General features: G+C 45.6%; 1 protein-coding gene across 1 annotated transcript; it reads right to left on the reverse strand.

Moving 5' to 3' along the window:
* Positions 1 to 2,787: 2,787 nt before the first annotated feature.
* LOC139240418 (chemerin-like receptor 1) lies at positions 2,788 to 13,230 on the reverse strand. The gene is made up of 2 exons (XM_070868928.1): positions 13,165 to 13,230; positions 2,788 to 4,529 (listed from the first exon to the last, which is right to left on the reverse strand). Exon 2 carries the CDS (start codon positions 4,513 to 4,515, stop codon positions 3,466 to 3,468), a length of 1,050 nt encoding a protein of 349 aa, XP_070725029.1. The 5' UTR covers positions 4,516 to 4,529; positions 13,165 to 13,230; the 3' UTR covers positions 2,788 to 3,465.
* Positions 13,231 to 17,082: the final 3,852 nt, after the last annotated feature.

Consider the following 17,082-nt stretch of genomic DNA (forward strand, 5'->3'; position numbering starts at 1 on the left):
GCCAGGTATAGATAAAGATATAGACTACATGTTAGTCAGTGTAAAACAAGTCAATTGATAAGCAAGAAACCACCATCTGTACTAATGCAGCCATGGAAATGGATCCTCGGGAGTGGCGAAGGTTATGTGTAGATTTTTGCTGAGCTAGAAGGACAACAATTGTTTATTGTGATTGATAGCAATTCGAAATGTGTAGAGGTGTTTTTGATGCAGAGTAAAACATTATTCAATTTGCGAAGATTGTTTTCTTCATATGGCCTCTTGAAGAAATTGTGTCTGATAATGTGCTGCAATTTTGTTCAGAAGAATTTGCACAGTTCACGAGCAGAAATGTTGTGAATTGTACAAAGGTACCACTGTACCAACCTCCTTCAAATGGTGCAGCAGAGCACAGATTACAAATTGGAACACATGCTCTCATCAAACAAATGTTAGAGACAAATCCAAAGAAATGGAAATTGTCATTGGATCATAAACTGGCAACTTTTCTAATTATTTTCGTAATACTCCTGATACAACTACTGGTAGAACACCAGCAGAGTTGTTTCTTAAACAACAGCAACGAACGAGTTTCTCATTGTTAATGCCAAACTAGGCACAATCAGTGGACAAGAAACAATCAAAACAGAAAGAGAATCATGATAGAGGTAGAGTAAGATAGTGAAGTGTGAAATTGAGTCAGAAGGTTTGAACGAAGAACCATCACCATAAATAGATAAAGTAGTTATCAGGAAGAATAGTAAGTTATGGTGGTCCTCCCACATATTTGGTTAAGATGTTTGATTATGGAAAGTTCAGGTTTGCTCACATTGATCATATTTTACCTACAGATTTGGCAAGTAAAAGTTGGAATGATTCGATTATTTCTGATGAGTCAGATAGTCTTGTTACAAGTCGATTACCAGTAGCAAATCTTACATCAGATCTACGCGAACAAGTCCAAGAGAAAGTCAGAATTTAATTCTGACCCTGAGTCAGGCTGACAAACAGTCTGACGTAGTAAAGAGTTCAAATGTAAATCCAGGGATTCCCTTGGAGAAAAACTCTCCTCAGGATCAGCCTAGAATGAGCCTGAGTTTGACATCAAGTTTGGAAAGTTCTGTTCCAGGTCGAAGGTATCTTCTTCGAAAGAGACAAGCAGTGATTAAGTTTATTTGTAGATATGGCAAGATAAGTCCAAATCTTTTGTTGTCTATCACCATGCATGGTATGTATGATAATTATTTTGTTATGAGCAGCATAGTTTGGGGAAAATACATGGATGTGTTGTCTTTGCATTTCCAGAAAGCATTCGAGAAGGTGCCACCTAAAAGGTTACTGCACAAGATAAAAGTTCATGGGGTTGGGGTTAATATAGTAGCATGGATAGAGGATTGGCTAACTAACAGAAAACAAAGAGTGGGGAAAAATTGCTCATTTTCCGGTTGGTAAATGGTAAGTAAAGTGGTGCCACAGGGATCAATGCTGGGGCCTCAACTATTAAAATCTGCATTAACGATTTGGATGAAGGGACCGAGTATAATGTAAACAATTTGCTGATGTTACCAACGAGGATGGGGAAACAAGTTGTGAGGAGGACACAATAAATCTGCAAAGGGATATATACAGACTAAGTGAGTGGGCAAACATTTAACAAATGAAGTATGATGTCGGCAAGTGTGAGTTTATCCACTTTGGCAAAAATGACAAAAAAAGCAAATTATTATTTAAATGGAGAGAAATTACAAATTGCAACAGTACAGAGGGACCTGGGGGAACGTGTGCATGAAAAGCAAAACGTTAGTATGCAGGTACAGCAATTAATCAGGAAGACAAATGGAATGTTAGCATTTATTGCAAGTGGGATAGATTAAAAAACAAAGCAGAAATGTCCTGCTACAACTGTACAGGGTATTGATGAAACCACAACTAGTGTATTGTGTACAGTTTTCTTCCCCTTATTTAAGGAGGGATATACCTGCATTGGAGGCAGTTCAGAGGCGGTTCACTAGGTTGATTCCTGAGATGACGAGGGTGTCTTATGTATATAGGTTGAGCAGGTTGGGCCTATACTCATTGGAGTTTAGAAGAATGAGAGGTGATCTTATTGAAATATATAAGATAATGAAGTGGCTCTATAAAATAGATGCAGAGAGGATGATTCCCCTCTTGGGGGAGCCTCGAACTAGGGGTCATAGTTTCTGAATAAAGGGTCGTCCATTTAAAACTGAGATGAGGAGGAATTTCTTCTCTCAGCGGGTTGTAAATCCAGGGAATTTTCTGCCCCGCAGAGTAGTGGCTGGGCCATTGAATATATTTAAGTTGGAGATAGACAACATTTTTTGTGATAATGGAGTCAAGCGGGTGGGAAAGTGGAGTTAAGGCCATGATCAGATCAGCCATGATTTTATTGAATGGCGGAGCAGGATCGAGGGTCAAAATTGCCGACACCTGCTCCTATTTTTTATGTTCTTATTACTTCTTCATTAAGGAGGGTGAAGTGTAATTTAGAGCTCCACCTAATGGACTATTGCGGTAATGCAAATCCTGATGTATAACAATAAAGGGTCATGTGATAGCCATTTATAGCCATCTTGTGTAACGTGTGGATTAGTAATGTCATAAAGAACATATCATAGTTTTAGCCTAAAGAATTATTTATTTTCTTTCCACTTTGCAGGTTTTGGACTTGTGAGACAAAAACAACACACATGCAGGATGTTTCTTTTCTCACCCTTATCCAGGGATTATTTTTACTTAGAATAATCAAAAGAAATACAAGCAATCACAATAGCATTAAATGCACAATAATTTCTAATTATTAATCAGCACCAACCAATCTATTAAAGTAATTATCAGTTAAAAATTGCTTATTTCCTAAATGATTACAATACAAAGACTCTCACACATGAGTGAACTTCTGCCCTGGTCAGCGATTGGAAATTAACACTCTGATTCTCTTGGTAATTGACAAGGTCATCACTCACATCGACTGCAGTGCTGACTGCACACGTTACAGCCATCCTTTACTAGTTTTCAGAATGACTGACCGCCATGTATGTAATTGTCTAGGTCTAAAACAAAGAGATGCACTTTCATCATGAATAAGCATTTTGTTCTCTTCTCTTCACAGGTCCCAGGCAATGACTTGGAGAAGTGTCTCTTTGCAGCTGTGAGAGTTTAAAACACACGAGAAAATATTTTGAATTCGCAAAGCCTTTTGAGTCACTAAAAATTGGTTAACCCATGTTTTCAGCCATCTTGGAGCAGTTTGCAAACACATTTATTAGTAGAAAATGAGCACAATAAAAGCTGTCGACTTACAAAGGCTGCAGCTTAGCAACAATGAATCTTTGGCTGATACATTAAATAATTTTTAAATGCAATGAAGGTTTCTGCATCTACCACCATTTCAGGCAGTGAGTTCCAGACACCCACCACCCTCTGTTGATGAAATTTCCTTTCAAATTCCCTCCAATACTCCTATCAATTTCTTAAAATCTGTGTCCCCTGGCTGTTATGACGTTGAAGCGACTTGTTGAGCAAGTCCCTGAAGTCCTGCCACATGAAGATGTAGAGAACGGGGTTGATGCAGCTGTTCATGCAGGCCAGGCTGTAGCTGAGAGGGACGCCCACGCTGAGTACCAGGGGCCATGGCTCCTCGCGTAGCTGCAGCAGCCTGAGGATAGAAAAGAAGTGGTAGGGCGCCCAGCACAGGAGGAAGGCCAAGACAACGCTGGCAATGACCCTGAATAGTTTTCCTCTGCTGGGCGCCAGGCGGTCCCACCTCAGCCGCAGCCCAATGATGGCATAGCTGGCGGCGATGACCAGGAACGGGAGGAGGAAAGCGCCGAGGAAGCGGGAGAGTGTCACCGCTCGGTATCGGGCATAGCGGAGGTTCTCCGCCTGCTTCAACACCTCCCGGTGTTCCTTGTCTCCGTAAACAGTCATGTTCAGAGCCGCCCTCTCGCTCTGCAGCAGGTAGTTGTGGTTACACATTGTGCGATTACCCGAGGACACCGTGTCGCAGAAGACGAAGGTCAACATGCTAAACATGGCGGCCACCACCCAAACCCCGAGGCTGAGCTGGGTGGCCAGCCGCGGGCTGCGGTGGTTCCTGGACCAGATGGGCAACGCTACTGAGATGCAGCGATCCACGCTGATGGCGACCAGAATGAAGATGCTAGCGTTCAGGCAGAGCGCAAGCGCCCCGCTGTTGAGCTTGCAGAGCAGCCGGCCAAAAGGCCAGTTGAAATCCAGGGAGAATTCGGTGATGAAGAGCGGGAGCAGCAGAGAGACGGTGAAGTCAGCCACGGCGAGGCTCAGCAACCAGACTGTGTTGGCCGTTCTCTTCAGCTTGAAGCCGGTGGCCCAGATGACCAGCCCGTTGCCCAACATGCCGAGGATGCAGTTGGTGATGAAGATCGCATTGATGAAGGCATACATCGCATGGTGCCCGCTGGAGTAGTCTTCAGTCACCGAGACATGGTGCAGAACCTCGCTAGATTGGGTCAGCTGAATTTCCTCAGGCTCCATTTCCGATGTACCACCTGAAGAGATGGAGAGAGAAAGAGAGAGGGGGGGGGGGGGGGAATGAGAGCGGGAAAGAGAAATGGAAAGCGAGTGAGCGAGAGTGGTTGAGAGAGTGTGAGCGGGAGAGAGAGAGGGAGCGAGAGAGAGAGAGAGAGAGAAGCATCAGTCAGTATTGATCCCAGTAATGTAATCACAGAGATGGTCACGTTAATTCCATCTCAGCAACATCGACTATCTCCGGCCCTGCCTCAGCCCACCTGCTGCTGAAATCCTCATCCGTGCCTTTGTTACGTCTAGACATGTCGATTCTACAGCTCTCCTGCCTGGGCTCCCTAATTGTGAGCCTATCCAAATCTCCCATCTTGTAACTCACACGGAGTCCCATTCACCCATCTCACCGCCCCCCTGTTGCTCGCTGACCTACATTGGCTCTTGTGCTGGTAACGCCTCGATTTAAAAATTCTCATCTTTGTTTTCAAATTCCTCCATGGTATCCTCGCCCCCTCCCGTGCTATATCTGTAAACTCTACCGTCCCCTACAATCCTCCAAGATCTCTGCGCTCCTCCAATTCTGGCCTCTTGCGCATACTCCAGTGCAAATGTACGCACCTCTGAGTGTGCTCACAGGTTTGCAGAGCTGTTGCATTGGGAGGGCCTTAGCCAGTCACGTGATGTTAATCAGACTCAATAAAACCCCAGCCAGTTGAGTTCGGGGGACCCACAATGGTGCACGTGGTGGTCAGCCTGGTGGATGAACTGGTAATGTGCAGTGTGATTGTTAAATCTTTTGCTAAGAAACCAATTACTTCTTAATAGCAAATGAGTCCCGAGGAATTCTTAAACAAAGAACCCAAAAACCCATGAACAGTGTTGAACTAACAAACAGAGCTTCTAGAAAGCTATTTAGAGTAATTGAAAAAAGTAATTCTCGATTATTGAGAGTGATAACGGCTATTAATCTAACATGAGAACATAGGAACATAAGAAATAAGAACAGAAGTAAGCTGTACAGCCCCGTGAGCCTGCCCCACCATTTCATACGATCATGGCAGATCCGATCATGGACCTACATCCACTTCCCCACCTGCTCCCCATAACCCCTTAAACCCTTAACGGTTAAGAAACAGTCTGTCGCAGCCTTAAATTTATTCAATGTCCCAGCATCCACAGCTCTGCGAGGCAGCGAATTCCACAGATTTACAATTGTCTGAGAGAAGAAATTCCTCCTCATCTCAGTTTTAAATAGTCGGTGTTTTATTCTAATTTGAGGCCCTCTAATCCTAGTCCCACCTATCAATGAAAACATCCTCTCAACATCCAACTTGTCAAGCCCCGTCATTACCTTATACGTTTCCATAAGATCACCTCTCGTTCTTCTGAATTCCAATGTGGTAGAGGCTCATAATCCTCAATCTTTCCTCATAAGTCAACACACTCATCTCCGGAAAGAACGGAAAGGACCTAGTGAACCTTCTCTGAACTGCCTCCAAAGCAAGTCTATGCTTTCATAAATATGGAAACCAAAACTGCACACAGTATTCCAGGTGTGGCCACTCCAATACCCTGCATAACTGTAGCAAGATTGCCCTGATTTTATACTCCAATCCCTTTGCAATAAAGGAAAAGATTGCATTGGCCTTCCTGATCACTTGCTGTACGTGCATGTTAACCTTTTGTGTTTCATGCACAAGTACCCCCAGGTCCCGCTGTACTGCAGCACTTTGCAATTTTTCTCTCTTTAAATAATAACTTGTTCTTTGATTTTGTCTGCCAACGTGCATGACCTCACACTTTCCAACATTATTTTCCATCTGCCAAATGTTTTCCCTCTCACTTAGCCTGTCTATGTCTTTTTGCAGATTTTTGTGTCCTCCTCACACATTGCTTTTCCTCCCATCATCAGCAAACTTGGCTACATTACACTCGATCCTTTCTTCCCAGTCGTTAATACATAGAAACATAAAAATGTGGAAAATAGGAGCATTGGTTTGCCATTCGGCCCTTCGAGTCTGCACCGCCATTCAATATGATCATGGCTGATCCTCTATCTCAACACCATATTCTTGCTTTTTCCCCTTACCTCTTGCTAACCTTTTGTTTCTAGAAATCTATATCTCTCCCTCTTAAATATATTCAGTGACTTGGCTTCTACAGCCTTCTGTGGTAGAGAATCCCACAGGTTCACCACTCTTTGAGCGAAAGAAATTTTCCTCATCTCGGTCCTAATTTCCCTCCCCATATCCTGAGACTGTGACCTCTTGTTCTAGACTTCGCAGCCCGGGGAAACATCCTCCCTGCATCCAGTCTATCCAATCCTATCAGAATTGTATACGTTTCACTGAAATCCCCTCTCATTCTTCTAAACTCTAGTGAATGCAGGCCTAGTCGACCCAATCTTTCCTCATACGACAGTCTTGCCATCCCAGGAATTAGTCTGGCGAACCTTCGCTGCACTCCCTCCATGGTAAGTATATCCTTTCTTAGGAAAGGAAAATAAAACTGCACACAATACTCCAGGTGCGATCTCACCAAGGCCTTGTATAACTGCAGTAAGACATACTTGCTTCTATACTCAAATCCTCTTGTAATTATGGCCAACATACCATTTTCCTTCCTAACTGCTTGCTGCACCTGCATGTTTGCTTGCAATGACTGGTGTATAAGGACACCCAGGTCCCTCTGTACATCAACATTTCCCAAGCCGTGACCATTTAAATAATACTTTGTCCTTATGTTTTTCCTACCAAAGTGGATAACTTCACATTTATCCATGATATACAGCATCTGCCATGTGTTTCCCCACTCAATCAACCTATCTAAATCGTCTTTGCATCCTCCTCCGAACTCACAATCCCACCTAGTTTTGTGTCATCAGAAAACTTGGAAATATTACATTTGGTTCCCTCATCCAAATCATTCATGTATATTGTGAATAGCTGGGGCCCCAGCACTGATCCCTGTCGTACCCCACTAGTCACTGCCCACCTCCCCAAAAAAGGTTCAGTTATTCCTACTCTCTGTTTCCTGTCAATTAACCAATTGCCAATCCATGCCAATACATTACCCAAAATCCTACGTGCTTTAATTTTCACACTAATCACTTATGTGGGACTTTATCAAAGGCCTCCTGAAAATACAAATACACTACATCCACTGGTTCTCCCTTACCTATTTTATCAGTTGCAACTTCAAAAAACTCCAGTAGGTTGGTCAAACATGATTTTCCTTTCATAAATCCATGTTAAATTTGTTTCATCTCATTGATAGTATCTAAGTGTGCCGTTATCATCATCCCATCATAGGCAGTCCCTCGATGCGAGGATTACTTGCTTCCAAGCTAAAAAGGGATGACTACACTGGTGTTTCAATGAATATTCCAGATCCCAAACTACATCGTGAAGGGTGGAAGATGCCTGTGCTTGGATTTTTTTTAATGTGTGGTGGCTGTTGCAAACCAGCCACCACACGGGCTTGACAGAGCGAGGTCTTGGTCCAGTGGCAAGGATTACCCAAGATTAACTGGAGACCAGCTCTGCTGCATGGACTGAGCGAGCACACATATTGCAATGTGGGCTGGCCCATGCTGCTCCTGGGCCCTCGCCTCCTCTGGGCACCAGACTCACGCCTCTCCTGGGCCCAGTTCACTTCCATCTAGGGACTCTTGCCACTCCTTCGTCCCTCCTGCTGTGCCTACCCGCACTGCAATCAGCGACCTGGCTTCATAGCCGTTGCCCTCCTGCAGCAGCACGCACTGCTCCCTGCAGTGGTATGCCACAGCACGCTGCCCCCTCCAATGGCCCCGGCCTGCTGATGTTCTTTGACATCCTTTGGAGCTTCATTTGGAGGGAGACATCCTTTATAATAGACTCCAGCATTTTCCCTACTGCTGATGTCAGGCTAACCGTTCTGTAGTTCCCCGTTTTCTCTCTCCCTATTTTTTAGAATAGCGGGATCCAATGCTGCCCTCCAATCTGCAGGAACTGATCCATAATCTATAGAATTTTGGAAGATGACAACCAACGCATCTACTATTTCCATGGCTATCTATTTTAGTACACTGGGATGCAGATCATCAGGCCCTGGGGATTTATCTGTGTTCAGTCCCATTAATTTTTTCCAGCACTATTTTCTTACTAATTATCGTTTCCTTTAATTATTCTTGCTCACTAGACCCTTGGTTCCCTAACATTTCTGGAACGTTATTTGTGTCCTCTTCCATGGAGAAAGAACCGAGTATTCATTTAATTGCTCTGCCATTTCCTTGTTCCCCAGTACAAATTCTTCCATTTCTGTCTGTAAAGGATCTACGTTTTTCTTCGCTAATCTTTTTTCTTTTTACGTACATGTATAAACTTTTGCAGTCGGTTTTAATTTTCGTTGCAAGTTTACTCTCATATTCTATTTTTTCCCTCTTAATCAATCTCTTGGTCCTTTTTAGCTGAATTCCAAACTGCTTCCATCCTCAGGCTTGCTACTGTTCTGTCAAATTTGTATAACTCCTCTTTAGATCCAATACTATCCTTAATTTCTTTTGTTAGCCATGGTTAGGCCACATTTTGTTTTGTATTTTTAATGAATCTTCCCAATATATCACAGCCAATTCATTCCTCATACCTTTGTAGTTTCCTTTGTTTAGATTTAGGATCCTAGTTCTGAATTGGACTACTTCACTTTCCATCTTAATAAGAAATTCAATCATGTAATGGTCACTCTTCCCTAAAGGACCCCGCACAACAAGACTGTCAATTATCCCCTTCTCATTACACAATACGCAATCTAGGATAGCCTGATCACTCGTAGGTTCCTCAATATACTTGTCTAAAAAACAATCTCGTACACACTCCAAGAATTCATCTGCCACAGTATTATTACTAATTTGGTTTGGCCAGTCCATATGTAGACTAAAGTCACCTGCGATAACTGTAGTACCCTTGCTACATGCATCTTTAGTTTCCTGTTTGATGCCGTCCCCTACTCTACCACTACTGTTTGGAGGCCTACAGATAACTCCCACCAATGTTTTCTGCCCCTTGGTGCTCCTTAGCTCCAAACTAGGCTGATTCTACATCTTGATTTTCTGAGCCAATATCATTTCTCACACAGATTGTAAATAGTTGGGGTCCCAGCACTGATCCCTGTGGCACCCCACTGGTTACTGGTTGCCAACCAGAGAATGAATCATTTATCCCGACTCTCTGTTTTCTGTTAGTTAGCCAATCCTCTATCCATGCTAAAATATTACCCCAACCCCTTGAACTTTTATCTTGTGCAGTAACCTTTTATGTGGCACCTTGTCAAATGCCTCCTGGAAGTCCGAATACACCACATCCACTGGTCCCCCTTTATCCATCCTATTAGTTATATCCTCAAAGAATTCAAGCCAATTTGTCGAACATGACTTCCCGTTCATGAATCCATTCTGACTCTGCCTGACCGAATTATGCTTTACCAAATGGGTATAATCTGATAGCGATTACAGAGACGTGGTTGCAAGGTGACTAGGACTGGGAATTCAATATTAAGGGGTATTTGACAATCCGGAAGGACAGACAGCACAGAAAAATAGTGCTATAAGTTCGCAGTCAAAGACCTGATGAAACCATCAGTGTATACATTGTTGCCATAAGAAAATTATCTCTACAGTGCAATTTTGGATGATTCCTGGATAGGGCTGTTCGAGATAAAGTTGTATATGGACTAACGGATGAACGCAACCAATCCAAATTGTTACGTATGGAAGATCTCTTTTTGAGAATGCTTGCAAGATAGCCACCTCCATAGCAGAGAAAAATATGAAGGAATTTCACCCATTGCCAGCAGCATGAGCAGTTCACAGTCGCCGAGGTGTAGAAATGCAGGACAGGGTGAGCATAGTCTGAGGGAGAATTATGAAAGCAAGGAGAATAGATGACATAGGTGTAATGGCAACCATACTGCACAATAGTGTGGTTCAAATGGGCAATATGCTCGTGGTGCCAAGTAAGGGGACACATTGCAATGGCATGTAAATCCAACGATAATCAAAAACTTCACTGGGTGGAAGCGGATCAGAAAGGTGAGGATTGCGGTGTACATGCAGAGAATGGCAAGGCAGTGTATTCCTTATTTCGGGATTTCAGAACGACTGTACTGATAAATAATTGGTGGATTAATATGACAATACATTCAGAGGCAGATTGAACAATAATGAATCGGGATGCATGGTACACAAATTTCAGGGGAATTTCGGTACCATCCGGGGGAGCGAGAGGTGGAGTTTGGGTTAAGTTGGGAAGATCAACGAGGAAATACGAGCCAAATAGACAGGATATTGATAAGTGGACGATCATGATCTTAGGAAGAGTGCTAACGCGGGGACGGATGAAAGGTTTCCAGGGAAACTCAAGAGGACACAGGGCGATAGAGGTCAGGAATCACAGGCTACATGCCCAGAAAACAAAAATTCTCCAAGACGGTCCCCGGAGTCAAATAAGAATACAGAGAATGGGCTTAGCCACCCAACTGCAAAGAAAAGGAGGTTGGAGCAGGAGGAAGCTGAAGGCTTACAACAACATTCTCAGGCTCAGCATTTTTAAAATTGTGATCACGATAAGTAATCTTTTGAAATATTGTGCAAATGTCTTGCTTCTAAAATGGGGAAACAGCGAGTATGCAATTGTGAGGATGCTCACAGGTTTGTAGGGCTGTTGAAGGACTCCTCCCTTTATTTATTGGGGACTTGACCTGGAGGGTGTTGCATGGGTCAGTCCCATGCAATTGATTTTTAAGTCGGTTCACGGGCTCCGAGGCTGCCTGCAACTCCTGCGGTCTGGAGGCGTCCGTGTTCCATGTTTATGTACAATGTGTGAGGTTGCAGCCGCTATTTCATTAGTTGCTCCTCAAATTCTGGTTGCACTTCAGTCCCAAGCTCTTGATCTTTGGGCACCCTGTGCAGAGGGAAGCGGGCAGGTGGGAGGGCTCCTAGTGGCACTGCTCCTGGCCCTGGCCAAGGTGGCCATTAACCGGTCCAGGCAGCGGGTGGTCGAAAGGGGTCTTTCAGCCAGACTGCCTGCCTCTAATTCAGTGGGTACATTCGAGCCAGGGTATCCCTGGAGATCCCTGTCCACTGGTACACTCGCGGCCTTCCATGAGACTGGACACCAGAGGGACTGGATTGCATCATCACCCACGATAATTAAAATTTTACTGTGAATTAATTTTACTGTCAAAACTTTCATTTGTTTAATGTATTGGTTTTAGTGCCCCCCCCCCCCTTTAATAAGGGGGCACATGATTTATGTTTTCAACTTTAAAATAGTTGGCAAGCTGTTTAGTTGGGAGTGACTTAGCCAGTCCCGTGATGTGCACAAGATACAATAAAACCCCGGCCAGTTGGGTTCGGGGGATCCACGATGGGGCAGGTGGTTGTGAGCCTGGAGGATGAACTGGTAATGTGTGCTGTGATTGTTAAGCCTTTTGCTAATAAACCAACTAGTAGTTCATAACAATGTGTTGCTATGAATTCGTTAGCAAGGACCCATGAAGCAAATACATTACAGCCGTGATGTCCGTTGCTCAACCAATGGCGGCCTTGCCTTCAGCTGCCTGGGCCCCAAGCTCTGAAACTCCCTCCTAAACCTCTCCACCAGAGTTTCCTTCTCTAAGATGATCCTCAAAACTGAGCTCTTTGATCCAGCTTTTGGTCACCTGCCCTTATATCTACGTATGTGACTCGGGGACAAATTTTGTCTGATAACTCTCCTGTGAAGCACCTTGGGACGTTTCACTCCATTAAAGGCGCTATATAAATGCAAGTTGTTGATATTAAGATGCATTCAAGGATGCTGTAACTGTTCTACCATCACCCGCAAGTGGTGTTCAGGTGTACTACGGGGGTCATGTGACTACCTCCACCCTCCAATGGCGAATGCAACTCTCCCGCACGACTGACCCTCCAACAGTGCGGCGTTCCCTCAGTACTGCCCCTCCGACAGTGCAGAACTCCCTCAGTACTGCCCCTCCGACAGTGCAGCATTCCCTCAGAACCGCCCCTCTGACAGTGCAGTGCTCCGCTCCCTCAGTACTGCCCCTCTGACAGTGCGGCGCTCCCTCAGCAATGCCCCTCCGACAGTGCGGGGCTCCCTCAGTACTGCCCCTCCGACAGTGCAGCGCTCCGCTCCCTCAGTACTGCCCCTCCGACAGTGCAGCATTCCCTCAGTACGGCCCCTCTGACAGTGCAGTGCTCCGCTCCCTCAGTACTGCCCCTCTGACAGTGCGGCGCTCCCTCAGCACTGCCCCTCCGACAGTGCGGGGCTCCCTCAGTACTACCCCTCCGACAGTGCGGCGCTTCCTCAGTACTGCCCCTCCGACAGTGCAGCGCTCCGCTCCCTCAGTACTGCCCCTCCGACAGTGCAGCATTCCCTCAGTACTGCCCCTCTGACAGTGCAGCGCTCCGCTCCCTCAGTCCTGCCCCTCCGACAGTGCGGCGCTCCCTCAGTACTGCCCCTCCGACAGTGCGGCCCTCCCTCAGTACTGCCCCTCCGACAGTGCGGTGCTCCGCTTCCTCAGTACTGCACCTCCGTCATTGACAACCCTCTCATCCCACGAAACTACCTAGTACACTATCGCACCCCGTGGCAATCCTTAAAGTAGGATGATAATCTGTAGAATTACCTGTGCCTGCTGTGCTCCTGGTGGAAGTACAGGACGCACAGTGGGCGAGTGTCTCGGCTTGTCTCACCTGCTGGTTCGAAGTTGAAGATTTCTGCTTTCAGATATTTCTTTCCTCTCCTATACAGTCCAACCCATTTCCTTTCTCTGACGACGGCCTATGACATGATTGAGGAGGTGATGGTGTCAGATCCTGTCTCAGCACAGTACAAAGAGCAACAGAGCAGATATTGATCGATCGGATTCCAGGCTGCAATTTAGCAGCTCTGAATCTTTGTCCAATACAACTGGTGTGAAGTTGATGGATGAATATTGACCACAGAACACCGGGAAGATTTCCCCTGCTCTTCTTCTAATAATTGCCGTAGGATCTTTTATATGCAAACAAGAGAACAGACGGAGCCTTGGTTTAATGTCTCATCCGAAAGATGGCACCTCCGACAGTGCGGCGTTCCCTCAGTACTGCCCCTACGACAGTGCAGCACTGCTACAGTGCTACCGATCCGATAGTGTGGCGCTCCCTCAGTTCTGCCCCTGGTAATTATGGCCAAAAAATTACAAACCAAGCAATGGGATTCATTTCGAAAGGGGTGTAATTTAAAAGCAAAGAAGCTATGTTAAATATGCAGCCAACCTTGTTTAGATGACACTTGGAACAGTGTGCACAGTTCTGGTATCCATATACCTTGGTTAGACCACATTGGATCACAATGCATATTTCTGATCTCCATATACCTTGGTTCAAACACAATTTGAGCATTGTGCAAAGTTCTGGTCTCCATATAATGGGCCAGCCCACACTGCGATTTGTGTGTGTACTAGGTCCGTACAGCAGAGCAGGTCTCCACTCGTGTTGGTTAATCCTTGCAACTGGACCAAGACCTTGCTCTGTCAAGCCCGTGTGGTGACTGGTGTGCAATAGCCACCACACATTAAACAAAACCACGCACAGGCATCTTCCAACATTCAACATGTAGTTCGAGGCCTGCAATATTGGGTACTTCAGCAAAACATGTGCAAACTCATCCCTTTTTAGTGTGGAAGCAAGTCATCCTCGATTCTAGGGACCTCCTAAAAAGAGACCTTGGATAAACCATACATGGAGCACTGTGCACAGTTGCGGTTAGCATACGCCTCGATTAGACCACACTTGGAGCAATGTGTACAGTTTTGTTCTCGACATACCTCAGTTAGACCACACTTGCAGCATTGTGTACAGTTCTGGTCTCCACATACCTCAGTTGGACCACACTTTCAGCACTGTGTACAGTTCTGATCTCTATATACTTTGGTGAGACCACACTTGGAGGATTGTGCACAGATTTGGTATTCATATACCTTGGTTAGACCATACTTGGAGCACTGTGCACAGTTCTGGTCTCCATATACCCCAGTTATGCCACACTTGGAGCACTGTGCACAATTCTGGTCTCCATATACCCCAGTTATATCACACTTGGAGCACTGTGCACAGTTCTGGTCTCCATATACCCCAGTTATGCCACACTTGGAGCACTGTGCACAGTTCTGGTCTCCATATACCCCAGTTATGCCACACTTGGAGCACTGTGCACAATTCTGGTCTCCATATACCCCAGTTATACCACACTTGGAGCACTGTGCACAATTCTGGTCTCCATATATCTTAGTTAGATCAAAATTGGAGCAGCGTGCACAGCTGTGGTCTCCATTTACCTTGGTTAGACCACACTTGCAGCACTGTTTACAGTTCTGTTCTCCATATAACTCGGTTAGACCACACTTGGAGCACTAAGCACAGTTCTGGTCTCCACGTGACAAAAAGGAGAAGTTGCAAAACAGGATTTACAAGGATGACACCAGAACTGAGAGGTTATAACTATGAGCAAGGCTGCACAGGCTGGGGTTCCTGGAAAAGAGATGGCTGAGGAGTGACCTGATTGACGCCTTATGAAAGAGAGATTATGACAGGGTTCGATAGCATAGATGTAGAGAAGATGTTCCCACTTTCGGGGGCGACCAGAACTAGGGGCCATCAATATAATATAGCCACAAGTAAATCCAATGAGGTATTCAGTAGAAACGCCATTACCCAGAGAGTGGTGAGAATGTAGAACACGCAACCACAGGGAGGGTTTGAGGAGAATAGCAGAGATGGATTTAAGGAGAAGCTGGATAAACACATGAGGGAGAAAGGAATAGAAGGATATGGTGATGGGGTGAGATGAAGAGGGGTGGGAGGAGGCTGGTGTGGAACATAAACCCCAGCACGGAGCGGTTGGGCCAAATGGCCTGTTTGTGTGCTGTAAATACATTGTAGACCGACCTTCATCTACAACTGGCCCAATGACCAGCAATGATATAATCTTCCTCTTTTCTGAATGGAAACAACAGGTCTTGCAATGCATCTGTACCTGGTTGAATTAAGACACTTGTGGCGAGAGACAATGATGCCACAACGCATAGCCAGCTCCTACAAACAGCAATGTCATAAATGAACAGATCAGTTTTCTTTTGTTGGTGTTGTTTGAGGGTTAAATATTGGACAACTCCCCTTTGAACTTCTTTGCCGTGGGATTATTACACTCCACCTGAGAGGGCAGATGGGGCCTTGAGATTAATGTCGCATCTCAAGACGGTATGTCCGATAGTGCGTTGCTCCCTTAGTACTGACCCTCCGACAGTGTAGTGCTCCCGCATTACTGCCTTTCTGACAGTGCGATGCTCCCTCAGTATTGCCCCTCCACCAGTGCAGCACTCCCTCAGTACTGCCCCTCCGCCAGTGCAGCACTCCCTCAGTACTGCCCCTCCGCCAGTGCAGCACTCCCTCAGTACCGCCCCTCCGCCAGTACAGCACTCCCTCAGTACTGCCCCTCCGCCAGTGCAGCACTCCCTCAGTACTGCCCCTCCACCAGTGCAGCACTCCCTCAGTACTGCCCCTCCGCCAGTGCAGCACTCCCTCAGTACTGTCCCTCCGACAGTGTGCCACTCCCTTCGTACTGCTCCTCCGAGAGTGCGGCGCTCCCTCAGTACTACCACTCCGATGGTATGACACTCCCTCAGTGCTGCCCCTGGTAATAGTGGCCACAAAAATGCAAACCAACCACTGGGATTCATTTCTGGCGGGATGGAATTCTAAAGCAAAGAGGTTATGTTAAATTTGCTTCCAACCTGGGTTAGACCATACTCGGAGCACTGTGCACAGTTCTGGCCTCCATATACTTTGGTTCGACAACACTTGGAGCACTGTTCACAGTTCAGGTCTGCATATACATTGGTTAGACCACACTTGGAGCACTGTGCAGAGTTCTGGCCTCCATGTACCTTGGTTAGACAACACTTGGAGCACTGTTCACAGTTCAGGTCTGCATATACATTGGTTAGACCACACTTGGAACACTGTGCAGAGTTCTGGCCTCCATGTACCTTGGTTAGACAACACTTGGAACATTGTGCACAGTTCCAGACTCCATATTACAAAAAAGAGAAGGTGCAAAAAAGGAATTACAAGGGTGATACCAAAACTGGGAGGTTATAATTATCAGGAAAGGGTGCAGAGGCTGGGGTTCCGAGAAAAGAGAACGCTGAGGGGTGACCTGATAGGCATCTTATGAAAGACATATTATGAAACTGTTTGATAGGGTAGACAAACAGAAGATGTTTCCACTCATGGGGCAGACCAGAAAGTGGTCATCAATATACTCACTCATAAATCAAAAAGTGAATTCAGGAGAAACGCATTTACCCAGAGAGTGGTGAGAATGTGGAACTCTCTACCACAAGGAGAGGTTGAGGAAAATAGCAGAGTTGCATTTAAGGGGAAGCTGGATAAACACATGAGGGAGAAAGGAAGAGAAGGATATGGTGATGGGGTGAGATGAAGAGGGATGGGAGGAGGCTGGTGTGGAGCATAATCCTGGCACGGAACGGGTGGGTGGAATG

The sequence above is a fragment of the Pristiophorus japonicus genome, chromosome 31 (genome assembly GCF_044704955.1).
Source record: "Pristiophorus japonicus isolate sPriJap1 chromosome 31, sPriJap1.hap1, whole genome shotgun sequence".
In the NCBI taxonomy this organism is placed as follows: Eukaryota; Metazoa; Chordata; class Chondrichthyes; family Pristiophoridae; genus Pristiophorus; species Pristiophorus japonicus.

Coding starts and splice junctions, on each gene's coding strand:
- LOC139240418 (XM_070868928.1), bottom strand. CDS start 4,515: ATGGAGCCTGAGGAAATTCAGCTGACCCAATCTAGCGAGGTTCTGCAC.